This window comes from Acomys minous, assembly GCF_964271855.1.
Source record: "Acomys minous genome assembly, chromosome: 13".
In the NCBI taxonomy this organism is placed as follows: domain Eukaryota; kingdom Metazoa; phylum Chordata; class Mammalia; order Rodentia; family Muridae; genus Acomys; species Acomys minous.
In genome coordinates, this window is record NC_140495.1 from 23,412,524 (window position 1) to 23,431,284 (window position 18,761).

Sequence of the window (18,761 nt, forward strand, 5' to 3'; positions counted from 1 at the left end):
GTGGTGGTGGTGGTGGTGGTGGTGGTGGTGGTGGTGGTGGTGCTGGTGGTGGTGGTGGTGGTGGTGGTGGTGGTAGTGCAGCAGCAGCTTCTCCTCCCTGAGTCCAGTTAGTTCCAGCTATGCCCAAATGGGTGTGGGAACGTGCACTGGGGCACAGAATACCTACCAGTGGCCACATCCATAAAGAAAAGTGAATTTCCCCTCAATAGCCATCAGCTGCCAATAAGATATAGTAGGGGGTTAGATAAGATCAAATTCGTGGTTATACATGTTTGAAACCTTGAAAGAACTTTTAAAACATACTATTTTTAAAAACAGTTGCTGGCAGTTGTCTTGATACTGCCCAGTAGCCTGACCCAGGTGGTATTCCAAATAGACTTTCCTGAAAGAACAAAAGAAAGAGACACAGCTTTTCAGGTAGTTTCATTGCCCCTTCATTTTTGCCATCCTCCAGCTTCATTAGCTCCTTGTTTTTCAGTTTCCCATCTTTTCTGCCCTAGATTTATTGGCACTTAGTAATTTTTATTAAGCTCCTTCCTTCTACTTATAAAACTTACATTTTATATAAAGTTTTCTTAGATTTGATTAGGTATTTTTCTGTTGATTTTTTGACTGCTATTTTCTCACTTTTCCCTCTCTATTATTTCAAAAATTACCCATTTCTGCTATAGTCTTTGCATTTGCACGTATTATTATTATTATTACTGTGGAACCATCTTTTGTTTAGTTTTTCCCATAGTCCTAATGAATGAACGTAGGCCCATGTGCATGCTAGCTAGGCAAGTGCTTTGTTGGAGTTGTACCTCCTGCATACTCATAGTTTAATTAGAATTCAATAATTATTAAAAGGAGGAGTTTATATTCTGAAGCATTAAAATCATATTTCAAAAATTAAGCACTTTTAATAAATAAATGTTTCTTTTCTTCATTTGTTTTTGCAGGTTCGAATGCAGGCACTGAAGTGCTTCTCAGTCTTAGCCTTTGAGAACCCCCAGGTGTCGCTGACCCTGGTCAACGGTAGGCTGGAGCTTTCGCTGCCACTTACGTGATTGAGTTTATGAACATCACAGACTCAGAGGACTTGCTTACACTTTGATTGTGTCTTGTTTCTAGTTTTGGTCGATGGGGAATTGCTGCCACAGATATTTGTGAAGATGTTACAGAGGGATAAGCCTATTGAGATGCAGCTCACATCAGCCAAATGGTAAAAGTCAAATCAGCATGGGGGAAACCCTAACACAGTGGGATAGCAACGCGGGGCGCCATTGGCTCGCCGCCATCTTCATCTTGTTGGGAGTTTGAAGTTCCAGCTTCACTACGCTGTCTTATATTTTTCTAAACTGGGCCTGGATTCTATACCTGGTGTGAGAATCAAGGCTGTCATCTAAAACTGCTGACAGAAAATTATTAAATCTTCCATGTGCTCTCCTTGTCTTTCCGGAGAAGTAACATAAGTAGATCAGATATGGGCAGTTCATTCCAAATGAAGAAGAGGCCTGGCGTGTTTGTTGAATTATCAGTGCATTAGTATGTTGACTGCGTGCTGTGCAGAATTCTATGCTGTGTTTAAGTCTCCAGTAGAAAACTTAGAATTCTGTATTATAGGTTTCTCTGCTTGTTTTTTGTCTCAGAATCAAACTGAGTATTTGTCTCTTGTTAATACCTTAATGGTCTCATAGAAATAGTTTTTTAAAAACAAAAAATAGAATATGCTTGACAGTGAGGACAATACTATAAAAATTTCAGCCCTCTAGAATTTAAATAATAATTCTACTGGTTTATTTACAGCCTTTTGCAAAAGCTGAGTGTGGTGTGTTTTAGTCCCTGCTTGCAGCTTACTGAGGGACTCCAGCACAGAAAAGCTCACTAAGTTTCTGGAGGACCTAGTTTCTGAATATTTACTGCCTGCTTTGGAGGCACATGTTCTTTTTATTGTAATTTTAAAAATCCCTTTCATTTATTTACCTTTTGTTGTGCATGCATGTGCACATGTGCATATGTGTACCATTGAGAGCATGTGGAGGTCAGAGGACAGCTGATGAGAGATGGTTCTCTTCATGTGGCCATGTTGGTCCCAAGTACGGAACTCAGGGTGTCAGGCTTGCCAGCAAGTGCCTCTGCCCACTGAGTCACCCTACTGGCCCCATTTTGTTTGATTTGTTTTTTAATTTTTATTTTATTAAATTTCATTGAAAGCTAGATATAGTTATGAAGTAAATTGCTTCTTAGTAGACTTGAATCTCTGCCCAACCACAGAGCTGCTGTTGGGAGCGCCAGGCCCTTATTTCTGATGGAGCTGCACTGTCTCTGTGGTTCCGCTGCTGGAGGCTTGGAGTACTACCTAAGGCCCTTAAGCTTCTAACACTGTTTTAATATGTCTTTCCTTTTTGTTAGGAAAATTTTAAGCTTTAAAAAATATAGGAGGAAAAAAAGAAAAGAAAGAGAGAGAGGGAGGTCTAGAGAAAATCAAAAGAACTTACTTTATGCCCAGCACCTGGCTTCAAAAATATGTGTACTCATTCCACTCACTGGGACGTTTATTTTGGAGGTTGGTTGTTGTTTTGGTTTTTCAAGACAGGGTTTCTCTGTGTATCCTTGGCTGTCCTGGACTCACTTTGTAGACCAGGCTGGCCTCGAACTCACAGCAGTCCACCCCTCTGCCTCCCAAGTGCTGGGATTAAAGGCATGTGTCACCATGCCTGGCTCTTTTTATTTTTTTAAATAGCTAGCCTACTGTTTATATATGTATTAGTTTTCTTTATTTCTGAACTAACTGAATTTCATGTAAGGAATGTCAGAATCTTATCACTTAAGTGATAGAATATGGGTTTGCTTTGTTTTTTTTCTGTTTTATTTTGTTTTGTTTTCACCCCATAAACTGTTAAAGGCACTTAGTATTTCTTTAATGCTTTAAGCCTCAAAAGTAATGTCTGTTATTTTATTCCAGTTTAACTTACATGTGCAGAGCTGGAGCAATTCGGACAGATGACAGCTGTATTGTATTAAAAGTAAGCAAATTCATTCTCTAAAAATGTTGACTGTGAATGCTGATATTCTTGTTTCTTTTTACACATTTGCATTGTGGTATGGGTGCTCTGCATAAAATGCTATCAAATACCATGCTTTCTGTGGTATACCATGTGGTCAAAGCTGAGTTTATATTTATATGAATATCACAATAAAATTCTTTTGTTATAACTTTTCTTTTTAAAGAGTCTAACATTGTACAAATATATAAAATTTAGATGAAGTAGAGCTACTTGCCAATTATACAGATAAAGACACACCTCTCCCCCACAGCCAGAAATCAAAAAACATAATAAAAGTAGTAAATAACAGAAAATAGTCATTATCTATTATCTGTGTTCCAGGTCAGATGCATCCTGACCTTCGCCAAGCCTGGGCAAGGGACTGTTCCTAAGAGCCAGGCAAAGCAAACATGCCTGAGAGCTGGAGCCTGGGTGTAGCATGCCTGCTTCTGGCTAGTGTGGAATACTTTACTAACTCCATTTTCTGGATATGAAAATGGAGGCAGCAGGCCTCACTCAGCTATCTCACAGAAGTATTGTGAGGGTGGACATGTATCAAACACATCCCAACCAGACAGTGGTGGTGCACACCTATAATCCCAGCACTCGGAGGCAGAGGCAGGAGGATCTCTGTGAGTTTGAGGCCAGTCTGTTCTACAGAGTGAGATCCAGGAGAGCTAGGGCTGTTACTCAGAGAAATCCTATCCCGAAAAACAAACAAAAACCACAGTCTTATTTGCTTTAAAGAACAAAACAAGTGTATTACAATTGTTGAAAAGATGAGTCCTAGGATTATTAAGAACATTTATGTTTAAGCTGAGTACCGGAGGCTCACGCCTTTAATCCTATCACTCAGGAGGCAGAAACAGGCAGATCTCTGTGAGTTCAGGTCAGCCTGGTCTATAGAGTGAGTTCCAGGCTTACACAGGGTAAACTGGAAAAACAAACATACAAAAAAGAATATTATGTTTACTTATGAGACTGAGTCAAACTTGAGGTCATCTTGAACTACTTAGTGAAGCCCAGCCTAAACAAAACAAAGCACCAAGAAATCATACATAAGTAGATTAAATTAGTGACTAGGTTCATTAGCCCTTGGCAAAAAACTTAAGACCTCCTAATAAAATAGCTGTACATAGACTACTAAAGGTTTTCATGTAAATGAGTGGCTTATTTATTTCTCTAGCCCTTATTGTATTCTTTTTTTGTTTTTGTTTTTTTGACACAAGGTTTTTCTGTATAGTCTTGGCTGTCCTGGACTCGCTTTGTAGACCAGGCTGGCCTCGAACTCACAGTGATCCGCCTGCCTCTGCCTCCCGAGTGCTGGGATTAAAGGCGTGCGCCACCACACCCAGCACCCTTATTGTATTCTTTCTCATCATTAACATGGGTTTACTAATTTAACATGGGTTAAATTTGATAACCCATGAATTTATTGTTAATAATTGGGTATGTTAGGAAGAGAATGCAACCTTCCCGTCAGAAGCCTGCCAGCTGAGTGGTAAAGGTTGAACTAACTGGCTTCTGTGGTAAAGTTAGAGCAGGATAATGTAGCTGTCATTGAGGCATTTATGCTCCTGTAAGTACCCCAATAAAAGTCATTGCTTTATCAAGTTTTAGGGAAAAAATGAGCAGAAATCTAATAAGTAGTGAAGCATAGTTGACTACAGTAGTCAAGACAGTTTCCTATAGCTATTAACACTTGTCTTCTTCTACGTAGCCCTTAAATCGGAGTCGCCAGCCTTAGAGATAATAAATGCACAGGTTAGTTTTAAGAGCGCAGTATAGAGACCGTAGTAGTGTCAAGGTGCTTAAAGCACCTCGGAAATAAAACTGATTTAGTGGATACCACACTCACTCCAGCACGGTGTTGGGGAAACTTAACAACTGTGATTGATATGGTTCACTGACATATTAAAGCTGGTGGAATTCGAGAGGGACAAGAATATGGCAAGCTATATTTTGCTTTTGTAACTGTAGGCGTTAATTCTTAAAACAAAAATAAAAGTGATCCTAACCATATCACTAAGAAAAAAGGATGTCCTTGCTGGCTCTTTCAGGGTGAGCACACAGATGGGGCAGAGCTGTTGATACGGTTTGTCTGTCAGGATCTCTCAAATGTCTTTTATAAGGCTCTCCAATAACGTTTGAAGGCAAGTTAGTGCTTCTTTTAACATAATTAAGAGCTTAGTGTGCTAGAACAATCTGCTCTGAATTTTGCTGTTTTCACATTTAAACTTTTTTTTTTCCCTCTAAAAACCAGTTGAGGAAATACATCATACAAACGTGACTGCCAAGCAATAGCACTGGATTGATTTAGTTACCAAATGCTCTTCATCAAATTTCTACCTTTACCAAAAAGCAACTAATTAATGTCCCTGCTTTCAGACTTTGCCTTGTTTGGTTCGAATGTGCAGTAAGGAAAGACTGCTAGAGGAGAGAGTTGAAGGAGCTGAGACACTCGCCTATCTGATTGAGCCAGATGTTGAGCTCCAGAGAGTCGCTAGCATAACCGACCACCTCATCGCCATGCTTGCTGACTATTTCAAGTACCCCAGCTCAGTGAGCGCCATCACTGACATTAAAAGGGTATGTTCTTTTGACTTTTAAGTTTCTTACTCCGCACAGCTTTAAGGCAATTGATAATTAAATGAGAGCCCATTTACATAAAGGAATCTCTTATCTTGTTTACCGTAGGGAGTTTGTAAAATCCAGTTTGTTTAATGTTATTATCCAGTTTGTTTAATGTTTATTTCACTAAGCACAAAATCAAGAATAGAAGTTACATTCTTGGCTTCCTTAACTAAATCTCCAAAATAGTGGGGCTCCTACATTGAATGTTGACACTATATCAGTATCTAATTCAGCTCAGAGCCACAGGATCATCTCTGCTGCTGCGCTCTCTCTCTCTCTCTCTGTTAGGGAAAGGGTGGTATGTTTTTTACTGCCCAGTTGGTCTATTTACTGTCCATCAGTCTTTTCTACTCCCTTTTCCCATCTTCCTCATTTTGGTTTCGCAGTGTGCTTTTAGTCTGAGGTTAAGTGACGCAGTACCATTAACCTCAGCTTGGGACCACTAAGGACCAAGCCATGTTTATTTTTTCTGAAAATAAAGTTTCTTGGAGTTTTGTTTTGTTTTGTTTTTGAGACAGGGTCTCTCTGTGTAGCCTTGGCTGTCCTGGACTGGCTTTGTAGCCCAGGCTGGCCTTGAACTCAAGCAATCCACCTGCCTCTGCCTCCTGAGTGCTGGGATTAAAGGTGTGCGCCACCACTGCCCAGCTCCTATTCTTTTGACTTATTACCTCCCAACCTGTTTGCCGTATCCGTTTCTCTAAGAGAATCTATTGCATAACTTTATTTAAGTAGGTCATGGCAGATGATAATGACTTTTCTTTGTGGTCAGGACTGGTTTATGAATGTGGCGGTATTCCCAAGAGTGACTGCTCTCTTCACCTCTCACAAGTCCTGATTTCTGAAGCCACTCCTCTAGCAAGTGGTGGCCTGCTTGTCATCTAATGCTGAAGATAAATTATATGTTTGTCTTCTCTGTCTTAGATGCTAAACTACCTGTCAGTGGCACTTACAGTCGTCACACACACTGCTCTGTGTTAAAATTACAGCTCAGAAGCCAGATGTGATGGCACATGTAAGTAAGGCTGACACTCAGGAGACTGAGGAAATAGGGCAGACAGTGAAATTGCTGTCAAATTGTGTTACATAATAAAAGACCCTATCTCAAAAACAAACAAACAAACAAACCTGAAAACCCCCGAAAAGCAAAAATAAAACAAAATTACATGTCCACTGTCCTAAGGTAACATTCTCTTCCTGGTAGAAGTGGTGGGCGCATTGCCTCATCTGTTTCCCTGGGATATTTGATAAAATATCTTACTGACAGGAAATACACAAACGAATCCTGACCCTGGTCTATGAACCCCTGAGCTTTCCTCCCCAGCAAAGCAAAGAGAAAAATGAACACACCCCAAAGAAGCTGTTCTAAAAGCTTTATATGTAAGCATATGTCACATACCTAATTCACACGTGGGAGATGATTCCTGCTGCTTAGAATTTTTTCCATTTCATTTTTTATCATAAAAGTGGATTAATTTTTAAGTGACCTCCAAATGACAAACATGAGTGAAAATTTGATTTGCAAACTCTTAATTTTGCTGTTGGATTATCCAAAAGTGTCTTAGCTATTAAAGTGTAGATATTAGACATACTGAAGGACATTCTTGTGCTAATAGTGGATGATTTTCAGGATGTGTCAGTCAAGTTTGTGTTTTGTGGCATGAGTTACAGCTGGACTGTGAGATTAAGACACAAAGCTTCGGGCCGGGCATGGTGGCGCACACCTTTAATCCCAGCACTTGGGAGGCAGAGGCAGGCGGATCGCTGTGAGTTCGAGGCCAGCCTGGTCTACAAAGTGAGTCCAGGACAGTCAAGGCTACACAGAGAAACCTTGTCTCAAAAAAAAAAAAAAAAAAAAAAAAAGACACAAAGCTTCTAGAATTCAAAGCTAAGCAAGTGGTGACATTGCGGAGCCCTTCAGCGAGCCATCAGGGCCTGCGCTTTTCGAGCCTGTCTTCTGAGTGTCTTGAGAGCTACCTCATGTGGATGCTGTGCACCTTGTCTTTGTTATCCTAAACCAGTGGCAGCTACCTTAGAACGCCGAGGACCGAGCCGTCACCAGGAGGGTTGTCGCTGATTCCGCTAGTGCTTTAGTGGTTTCAGACGAGGGTTTCATAGTATTCTGAACAATACTGCAAACTAAAGGAAGAGTTAACCTGCCTAAGACAGGTCTTTAGGAAAAGGTATTTATTTAGATCAGTAATTTATGACTTACATTTTAAAATGTTATTGATAGACCTTGTATAGTTATAATTCATGCTTAAGTATCCTGAGAAAATGTTCCTGTTTTAATTTTATGGTAGTTTTTTAGAAGAACAGGTATGCGGAAGAATTGCTACCATAGCCATTTATGTATATTTAAAGATAGCAGTAATTGCTTCATGCCAATAATTAATTTTAATAATTTTCTTTAAAGACTCTGTACATAAACCTAATAGATAGTGATAGTGACCCTCATATTGTTTGCTGAGGGTTTTCACCGAGAGTTTCCTAGCTCTAAAAGTTTTTTAAATGTCAAAATTAGAAAAATATTGGTGTAATAGCATTCAGTTTACTCAACTTGAAGTTAGAGGCTCTACAGGTCTAGCTGCTCCTTCTCTTTGTGCCCCTCTTCTAGGAGCTATGGAAGCCAGCGCCAGTGCCACTGACACTGCCATCTGGAGCACTGGCCTCTCAGAGGCCAGCCTGCTGTTTGCTTTCGTTTTTTTACTGTATCAATGCCAGAAGCTATGGTAGTCACTTTAGACAGAAGTAGACAGCATTTCAAGGCATGCTGACATAGACACAGCAAGATCTCAATGTAAACAGAGCTCAAAAGTAACTAGAAAATTCATTTAGTGACAATACCAATGTTAATAGTTGCTACTTTTTCTGAAACTTAGTTTTTTTCTGTTTACTTTATTGTGTTATAATTTATTAAAGTGTAACTTATGGACTAATTTGGAGTTTATCTTTGCCCCGCCTCCTATAGCTTGATCACGACTTAAAACATGCCCATGAGCTCCGCCAGGCTGCGTTCAAGCTCTATGCCTCTCTGGGAGCAAATGATGAGGACATCCGGAAGAAGGTGAGTCTGGGAGAGGGGCGTCCCCCAGTGCTGACAGCCAGCAGGCAGGGAGTGACGTCAACCTGAAAGTCGTGGTGAAGAGCACTAACAGTGACAGAGTGGCAAAAGGCAGAATTGAAGATGACTGGGACCTGGATTGGGGGTTGTCTGTCTTTAGAAGTAGAGTGGCGTGGCCATGCTGGAATGACGGATAACTGGCCTGCTGTCTTGTGTCATTAACGTGGATCATTATGTTGCACATTTTTGCATGTGTTCTGATAAAAATCATTTCTAGTACTGTGAAGCTTTAGACACCTTGAAAGATCTAACACTAGAACTGTAAATGTTATTTATTGATAAACCTTTAATGCCATTGAGAAGTTCAAATCTATTGTATATTATTCTTTAATAATGTGGCTTAGTTTTATGTTTTGATATTTTAATTTTATTTTTTGCTACTGTGCAAGTTTAATGTGAATAAAATCTTTGTGGAATGATGATTTTATGTTTAGTGAGTGGTCATCTGAGTTTCCAGCTCTTCTAAATGTCTCATTGGTACCTCACCCCCATGCTAGTCCGACCCGGAGCTCACTCTCTTTCTGGTACCTCACCCCCAAGGCTAGTCTGACCCGGAGCTCACTCTCTTTCTGGTACCTCACCCCCATGCTAGTCCGACCCGGAGCTCACTCTCTTTCTGGTACCTCACCCCCATGGCTAGTCCGACCCGGAGCTCACTCTCTTTCTGGTACCTCACCCCCATGCTAGTCCGACCCGGAGCTCACTCTCTTTCTGGTACCTCACCCCCATGCTAGTCCGACCCGGAGCTCACTCTCTTTCTGGTACCTCACCCCCATGCTAGTCCGACCCGGAGCTCACTCTCTTTCTGGTACCTCACCCCCATGGCTAGTCCGACCCGGAGCTCATGCTCCTCATGGAAGTAAGTCGAGGTAAGACATACAGTGTACTGTTAAATTCTAACCCGGCTCCCCCACAAACTAAAAGGCTAGAATTTACCACTCAGAAACTTACAATCTGACGGATTTCACACAAGGGGAGTACAGACATCAGCCAGCCAAACCACATGCCCTGTCATGAGTGGCCATACTAAGAGCAACTGGACATCACTTATTGAATATAATGATTTTCTGACTCTCCCACCTGTGTTGGTATTTTAAGGAGAATTGTGAGAGAAATTACAAAGTATTGGCATTTACCATGATTCAGAGAAGTATTTTAAGCTTGTTAGAGAAATGAAGGAACCAACCTTAAGTATGTTCAATGAGATAAATTGAAAAAGAATTGTCTTTGAAAAAAAATGGAAATATCAACAATTAGGTTAGATATATGAGGAGTTTTGATTTTTAAAACCATCTTAAAAAGCACAACTGATTTTTCCATGTTCCTCAGTCTAGTTTGGCTAGCAAGACATTTTTGAGTACATGACTTACTTCATTCTTGACACCTGTGACTTTCACCTGTGAACGGTTACATCACAGCAAACGTTAGATATGTGATATTACCTGTGTCTAACCATGGTTATGGATGTTGACACTGAAATACTTTGTTCACTTTAGACATGTGGTGTATCACAAGAAAAATGTTTTGATGGTAACTTGTATAGACAAATTAATGATGACATGGAATATGTAACTTATTACTGGGTTATTAGGAAATAGGAGGAATATTTTATCCATCCTCACAGCTCCAGAAGACCATGCCGTAGAGTACAAGGGAGTTAGATAGATGGACCATAATGGGGGGAGGATGTTCATTTGTACTTCATTGTACTTTTTTGTTGTCAATAAATGATTGTTTTTGGAATTAATGACAGTATGTGATCTCATGTTCTAGAAGCTCTGGCAACATAACAGTCTAATCAGTAGTTTACTAAAACTTGTATTCACAATGTGTACTATTTCTGGTAAGGCTGTTTATCATTTCTGTAGAAAGACAACAAATAAAGAACAAGTTATAATTGTTAACTATAGTTTCATGTGTGGTAAAGAGAAGTCACTGTGCTATTCTTGTGTGATGGGATTATGTAGTCTTTTAGGGAGTTGCTTAGATTTGGGAAATTGTTGAGTAGTTTACAGTTCATAGAACTCACTGAAGAAATTGTAAAGTGAGAATTATGAAGAATATTTATGACAAAATCTGCTAAAAGTCTGGTCTTAGAAGTGGAAAAAATCCTAAATTTTAGTGTATAAAAAGTGATAATTCTTCCTTGGAATGCATTTATTTTTATTCTTTTCTTTTTGTTGAAATGATTATTAGGATAGATTGAATTTACTTTTTCCATGAAGTATTTCTTTCTCTTTTATACTTAACCCGTATGTAATTTGATTGTATTTTTTGTGTAGATTCTTAACATACATTGTTACTATTTTTTAATGTAGCACTTATACTTGTCAATATAGAATTTCAGTATACTGATATATGTGTGCATAATCTTGATAAGAAGTTTCAAGGACTCTACACCAACCTTCCTAGGCCCTTCAAAACAAATTTTTTAATTTATATTTTTATTGTTTTGCATGTTTTAGCCACCAAGATGAAATGTTCAGATGGTCTGGTTTTTATATTGGAAACGGGAACATAATTCAGTAGGTAATATTCGTCACAATCTCCTACTATGGCCAGTTAAGGAAAGGCTGAAGAATAAATACAAGAAAACCAGAGCACAAAAATCAGGGACAGTGAGAAGTATACACAGCTGTAAAGGAAAATGGCAACCATCTCTCCTCCTGTAATTGTTTTTCTCTCTCCTACTGCTTTTAAAGATGGCTAAAGGTCTGTTGTGTTATCATTTCTTGATACCTTCTCTTTGAGTCAGGCAAAATTCAGTGTAAGACTAAACATGATCTCCATGTCTGAGATTTGACATTCCTTTTTTGGAATCATGTTACTGTATTTCCATTAAAACCAGCAATAAAACTCAGCTCTTCCTACAACTCAATACATGTCTGTTGAACAAGAGTTGGATGTGGTCCTGCACACCAATAATCAGGCACTAGGGAGGTTGGAAGCTGAAGAATCAGGATTTCAAGGTCCTTCTCGGCTACATAGCAATCTTGAGGCCAGGCTGGGCTATATGAGACCTTGTTTCAACCCTCCCTCCCCCCCTCCCCCCAAAATAGTTGAGCAAGTGTAGAAACAAAAATGCAGAAATAATGCACACGGGATGTGTCGTTTAGTATGACTGGATCTTCTTTCCACTGTACACAGCAAAGTTGGTGTTTTGTTCCCTAGCTTTTCATCTTTTATCACTCTGGCATATTCACTAATTTCTTAACTGCTTGTATTGTGTGGACAAAAGGTTCAGATTGTGAGCATGAAGACATTGCCACTGGCTGTGTCAGGAAGAGAGAGAAGCCTAAGACAAGGCGGGCTCACTGAGTGTTATACCTGACTGCATTAGCCCTGGAAGGATTCAGCTTACCTGCCGTAACTGACCCCAGTCCTTGAGTGGATTATGTTAGAGAGACTAGGGCCGTGGACAGGAAATGAGAGCTCAGTACAAGAGTCCAGAATGTCTTAGCTATAGCTAAATTAGCAGTAGTACCAAGTAGGCACTAGCAAGGGGCAAGTCTAATGCGTAGTGACACCACATAGCAGTCCTGGTTAGGAAGCAGAAGGTCAGCTCGCGGGGTAGGACAACGGGAAGGAGATGCTGGCACTGCCAGTGAGTGGTCAAGTCATACATGCAGAGCCAGCAGCAGCGAGCAGTCCTACACTACAGTTTTGTAGCCAGCTCTCTTCTAATGATGACATGGAGACCATCGCTGCACTTCATACCTGTTGAGCATCAGGGACATTAGAAACTGAACAACTCTTACCTCTGTCTTAATCTCTAAAAGGAACTAGTGGCTTATTGCAGAAATGTAGAAAGTATACATTGGAGGAAAATGGCAGTAGCACAGATAAATTAATTGCCAGGAAATTAATAAACTAAGGATATTGTTTTTGCTTTGGGTAAAAGTAAACACATGAGAAGTGTTAACGAAGCCCAGACTGTAGTCATCATGTCCCCTCCGGGCCTTTCTGAAGGTTTCCTCTTATGGCTGAGTACTTGCCGTTTAGCTGGAGGCACTTTCTGGTGAACTAGAATGTAAGCTCCATGAGGGCAGGGCTTTTGATATTTTGTTCATTACTGTATTCTTAGCATCTGCACCTCGGTACAGTTGACAATAACATTTGAAGAATGAATGACCAGTGAGCGAAGTAATCAAAGAAATGGATGAATGAGCTGTGTTACAGAGTTACATTATTCTGTAATGGTTATCGAATTATATGTCAAGCTGGCTTGATCAGGAGAAGAACTTTAAGAGGGGAGAAACAGGTGCCTGTTCTTCATAGGCACGGGCTTTCCTTAGACACGGCGTAGAGAAAATACAAGTGATTCTCAGTTGTCAGGAGGCAGGCAGTCCTAATTTCCGAGTGTCTACTAACCTGAATTATAGGTCAAAGAGAACGTGCTTTACCTCAAAGCAACTATTGTATTCTAATTAGAGATACAGGATAGCGCTGGCCTCTAGTTCAGAACTAGCATGCCAAGACCCTGCCATCCATCTGCATCCATATGCTGCAACATACAGAAAAGATTTTCTTCTTTCTCTCTGTGTGATTTATAGTTGTGAGTCTGGAATACATTTTTTAAAGATATATATGTAAGGATATGATGTAGTTTGTGGAAATTGACCTGACTGTTTGCTAAAGTGTTGTTACACCCACGTGAAGTGCCTTCCCACTTAATGAACATCTGTCGTCCATTAAAGCTCAGCGCTTTCTTTAGTTAAACATTGACCAATTGAACGACTGTCAAAGTTGTGTGAATTGCCCAGGAGGGAGACAGGCATGTAGAGGGAGATCAAGAGCTTTACAGTGGTAGCTTAAAGCTCAGCATTCATTATAAAATCTCAGTAAGCCAGAGGGGTGAGAAATGGTCAGGCAGCATATTATCAGGGGCACAAGGGATTATTTGGAACAAATTATAGTGTACCTGTTGTTTTGAATGAGATTGAAATCTAATTGCTTTGGGAAATGTCACTTTTAATTCCCGCAGTGCTTTTTCACTTCATATTTGAAGAACTGAAAACATGAAAACTCAGTTTTGTCTCCTGGGGAGATTTACAGGAGCTTTATATGGCCTGAGGCAAAGCACTCAAGGCTGGGATTCTTTTTCTTTTTAAGTGACAGGGTCAAGCTATGTTGCACAGGCTAGCTCACACTCCTGGCCTTCTGAATAGTCAGGACTGCAGGTGACAGACACCACTGGACTAGCTTGCTTTTTATTTTTAAATTTAAACTTTTAAAAACTCTGAGCAGTATAAACAATGACAGAGGGAAATACGAGCAAAAGAGGCAACAAAGAATAAGGAGAATCTCCCTCCTTCCCCCTGTGCTGGCAAGGACGATGAGCCATAATGTGTTTACGGATGATGTCGGCCACATAATAAGCACTCGATAAATAGCAGCACTTGTTGATTGCTTTAAATTACCTCATCGGAGAAAAATTAACACCATATATGTCTTTCACATGTTTAAAGAGAAGATGAGCAGTGTTGGGGATGTAAGTAAGGATTTATAATGAAGAAAGTGACTTTATGATGTAAATTGCCCAAATTGTCAGTAAACTTATTTCAGAAAAAGATTCTATTTCAGAAAAATACTCTTTCTATAATGAATCTCTTGTGACAGATTTGTTTTATAACTTTAAGATACGTTTAAGAATCCAGGTTCCTGAAATGTTATTCATGGTTCTTTAAGTATTGCCATCGTGATCAGCACTAACACAATTGCTCCAAGTACTCCCAAATGTGCTCACATTATTTCTTTATTTTCAATGCTGTAAGCTTTTATAGTGTTTCTGTATTTGAAGTCAGTTTTCATATTTTGAACTTTCTCCAAATTTTGTTACTCATCCACCTTGAAAAGTCTGGTCCTTTGTTCATAGCTTGCTCTTGTTATTGTTTGGTCTTTTGGCTAAGAGTATAAATGGCCGTATATTTAGGTTTTATAGTTTTACAAGGTGTGAGAGTTCTAAGTGGTTGTTTGAGAGGCACATCAGATTCTGTATTTGTTTCTTCCATCGCAGATGTAAGGAATTGCTTCTAAGCCTTACCTGTGTATTGAGTCAAACACTTTGAACATTGGGAAGGTTTTCCATGGCACCACAGACATAACATCCTCTAGGACTTGGCTTTGCTATATATACAAGCTCCGAGTTTATAATTCCTTAACTTAACTGGTGACTAAACTGTAAGTTACCTTCTTAACTCTGACCTTCTAAAGAATTCTAAATGAGCCCTGTGACACCCATTCGAGATGGTAAGTGTTTCTAAAGAGGTAACCAGGTTTTGCCACATGTCCATGGTGGGAGACCCTTGACCTTCACACACCGAATGCAGCAAACCTGCATGTCATACTGCTGTATACACATAAAGGTACTTGGAGAAGAAAGCAAAAGACTTACCTCAGAATTTCAGTCAATGGAGACATGAGTTAAGTGTCTTCATACATTTTTTGGCATGTAGTTGATAAGTTCTTTATAATTTAGTTAAAAGACAGGTGTTTTATAAACCAAAAAAGGAGGAGCTAAAATGTGGTCTTTGATTACATTTGTAAAGCAAGTGGGCAACTTAGTTGGATTATTCAGGAGTATTTTCTCTGAATATGAAGTATTTGGAGTAATTAAGTGCTTGAAAATAGCAGACCTTGAAAAAAAATTGAGTTTTTGAGAAGTCAGGTATGTGTCCACTCTTAATAGAAAGTGCCAGCACAGGGGTCAGCAGTGCACACCTGTTACCTATGCAGTGACTCACCTTGTCTGTAAGAATGACTTCTGCATTTTTAAGTGGTTGAAGAAAGGAAAACTACTTCTTGAAATGAGAAGAGTAAATTCATCAAGCGCATGCCTATAAGGCTCTGTCTAAATACAGCCATGATCATTTGTCGTGAACTCCCAGGGCCAAGACAGAGGCATGTTCCCCTATAGTTAAAGGTTTTACTGTACTGTCCTTTACACAAAGAAGTTATTCTGTGCCGACAGTGCATAACCTTAAAAAACAAAACATCAGCAACAATAAACAAACAAACTACCATAAGCCAGTGGCAGTCAACCTATAGGTCGTGACCCCTTTGGGGGTCAAACACACATGAGTCACCTAAGACCATCGGAAAACACAGATTATTTACATTATGATTCATAACTAGCAAAATTACAGTTATAAAGTAGCAACAAAATAATTTTACGGTTCGAAGTCACCACAGTATGAAGAATTGTATTAAAGGGAAGGCTGAGAACCATTGCCATAAACAGATTGGAAAACCACATTTACTGTTTCTCTTTTTTTGGTCTATAAAAGAAAATGGGACCCTACAAACCAGGAGACGGAGGCACTAGTCTGCCTTCCTGCAAAAAAGCATTAAGCACTAAAGTGTAATGTTGTCACTACATATTACCTACAAATCAACTGCCATATTTGAATGATGATGGCAAATGAGAGACCTTCGGCAAGTGAGATGACTGTGGCTTTTAGTTATGATATAAACTATTACTGGACTCTGTGAATTGATTAGGAATATCGCTTGAGTAAAATGCTATATCCAAGAGAAAAGCAAATGTAAAACATTGTGCTAGAGAGTTGAACATTATACAATTCAGAACATCCAAATATACTGTATTTTCAAGCTGAATTCCATGTAACTAAGAACAGCTATTGATTGAAACTCACTTTGTGCTGGACACCGTGGTAAACTTGAGTGTTTTATCCCTCTTAAACCTCGCACCACCCTGTGAAGTAGCTGACCTGGAAGCAATCAGTTTGGGCAAGGTGGCAGCTAGCAAATAAATCCTGAGACTGAATGCTGTCCCAGTCTCTCTGAAGCCAATGGCCTAGGAAAGCTGCTTACCTCTAGTAGAGCCCAAGGGTGACGTCAGCTGGTAAAAAGAGTGTATGGTTAGTCTAAGATGGGGAACTTGGTATAGAGTTACTTAGTGTGTGCCAGCTGATGGCAGGGCAGCAGACTGAGAACATATGCCAGCTTTCTCTGCTTTTGGTACTAGGTAGCTAATGAGATACAAGCATTCATTTGTGTGTTTGTCACTCATGATATATCACCTATGTAGCCAGTAGTAAAGCAAAGATTGGTTTTTACCTTGTAGGCTGAAAACAGAGGAGAGGAAAATTCTGTACAGTCATTGTAGGTTTCATAAGTGTGTGGAAAGTCTTGTTTACACTGAAAATCAGCTTTGCCGTGATTAATTAATACATGAAGAATAAGAATGACCGTAGCAGAACAGGGTGATACAGCCCATCAGCGTGGGCCAGAGGACTGTATAATAAAGGCCACATAGCAAAGACCACAGTGTGATTGTAAGTGGGATAAACTGTTACGGAGGAGTTTGCAAAGGTCCTTAGGAAGAACTTTTGTTGAAAAACTTTCCCTTCCACACATGGAAATAGTTGTTTCAGAAGTCGGGGGCCTATAGTGGGAAATCTTCATCTCTGTTTCTTCTGCATCAATTTTTAAGTGTTTTTCTAAGGGTACTGTCTACATGCGATTATATTGTAAATTATTCTAGAGAGGAACTATTCAGATTGTTTCAATCTTTGGCATTTTTCTTTTAAATAATTTGTTTATTTTTATTCTTTTGAGGTGCTAGGATCAAACCCAGCATGTACATGCTAGGCAAGCCACTCCAACACTGAGCTACATCCGCAGCTAGCGGTACTATTTCAGCATTTTATTTTGTGCAGATTCCTTACAGAATAGATTTAACCTTGAGGTGATGTGTGAGATCCTTTGATTGTCCAATAGCCACTACTCTGTCAGGTTGTAATGTTCATCATTAGAACACAAGCAACATAAAGACAGTGTCTGGACTATCAAGGTGTTAGGCTTGTACAGCTGTGCATCTACAGAATAAGCTTTTTACATTGCACAGGTCCCTGGAACAGTAAACAGAAGAAGGTGGAAGGATGTTTGTTGCTATTTGAACGGTGATGTTTAATGGTTCTGTTCTTTCGTTAAACTACAGTGTAATCTGGAGGCTGTTTAGGTTCTGTGCTGATGTCAGCTAATGATTGAACTTAAAAGTTTGAACTTCTGTAGTAACACTTTTTATAGATGTGTTGATTTTTTTTAATACATTGTAACATTTCTGACATCATGTTTATACTTTTTTGTTGTTGTTTAGGTTTAAGGAAAAGTTGAGCCTAGAGAGAACCCACATTTCTTGAAAGTATAGACTATATTAGAGCTCTGTGTGTGTGTGTGTGTGTGTGTGTGTGTGTGTGTGTGTGTGTGTGTGTGTGTACACGTGTGCAGGTGCATGTGTCCATGCTTGCTCATGTGGAAGACAGAGGTCAATGTCTGTATCCTCCTGTATTCCTTAACACGCTCTGTTTTCTACACCATTATGAAAATCAGCCTTCCTTTACTAACATGTGATCTTACATTCACAGTGCTCAGCTAGGTGAGTGTTTTGCTCTACTTTGTTTCTTTAATGATACATTTCTGATCCTTTTAGCTCTTTATAAGCTCTCAGGAAAAGATGACTTATGTCTGGGCCATAACTAGATTATGGGTCTACAGGAGTTTATTAATAAAGGACTGAGTTTCTCTTGTATCTAAAGGACATCTTTGGGTTGTTGACATAGGCATATGTGCAGTGAACCATCTTGGTGTTATTTGGGTTCTGTACTTTCAGTATCTCTTCCTCATGCTTAATAACCTTCATCCTGGTAGCAAGGATCTCTTGTCCCGTTCTACTGTACCCATGTCCACTCCTGGAAGAGCTGCAGTGATACAGATGCAGTGGTGAGCAGATACTGACTGCGGACACCAGTGCAATACTTATGCCACTGACCTAACCATAACGCAGACATTTAATCCTGTAGTCACATTCACAGTCCCAGTCCCCAGAAGAAAGAGAACAACTGCCTCCACTAGAACAGCAGCTGTTACCGGTTCCTCTTACGGTTGGATGCAGTATCTGCAACAGAGGGCAGTACCTCCTTTATGGGATCTCCAACAAGACCCATGGGTCAAAA

At 39.7% G+C, this 18,761-nt stretch overlaps 1 protein-coding gene across 2 annotated transcripts in view; it reads left to right on the top strand.

The window, feature by feature from the left end:
* The window catches only part of ARMC8 (armadillo repeat containing 8), a 93,374-nt gene that overhangs the window by 41,452 nt on the left and 33,161 nt on the right, over positions 1-18,761 (top strand). For both annotated transcript variants that reach the window (XM_084753547.1, XM_084753548.1), the window contains 5 exons: positions 942-1,017; positions 1,114-1,204; positions 2,948-3,008; positions 5,418-5,618; positions 8,632-8,727. In XM_084753547.1, coding sequence (XP_084609673.1) covers positions 942-1,017; positions 1,114-1,204; positions 2,948-3,008; positions 5,418-5,618; positions 8,632-8,727 — 525 coding nt within the window. The remainder of the gene's footprint in view (positions 1-941; positions 1,018-1,113; positions 1,205-2,947; positions 3,009-5,417; positions 5,619-8,631; positions 8,728-18,761) is intronic.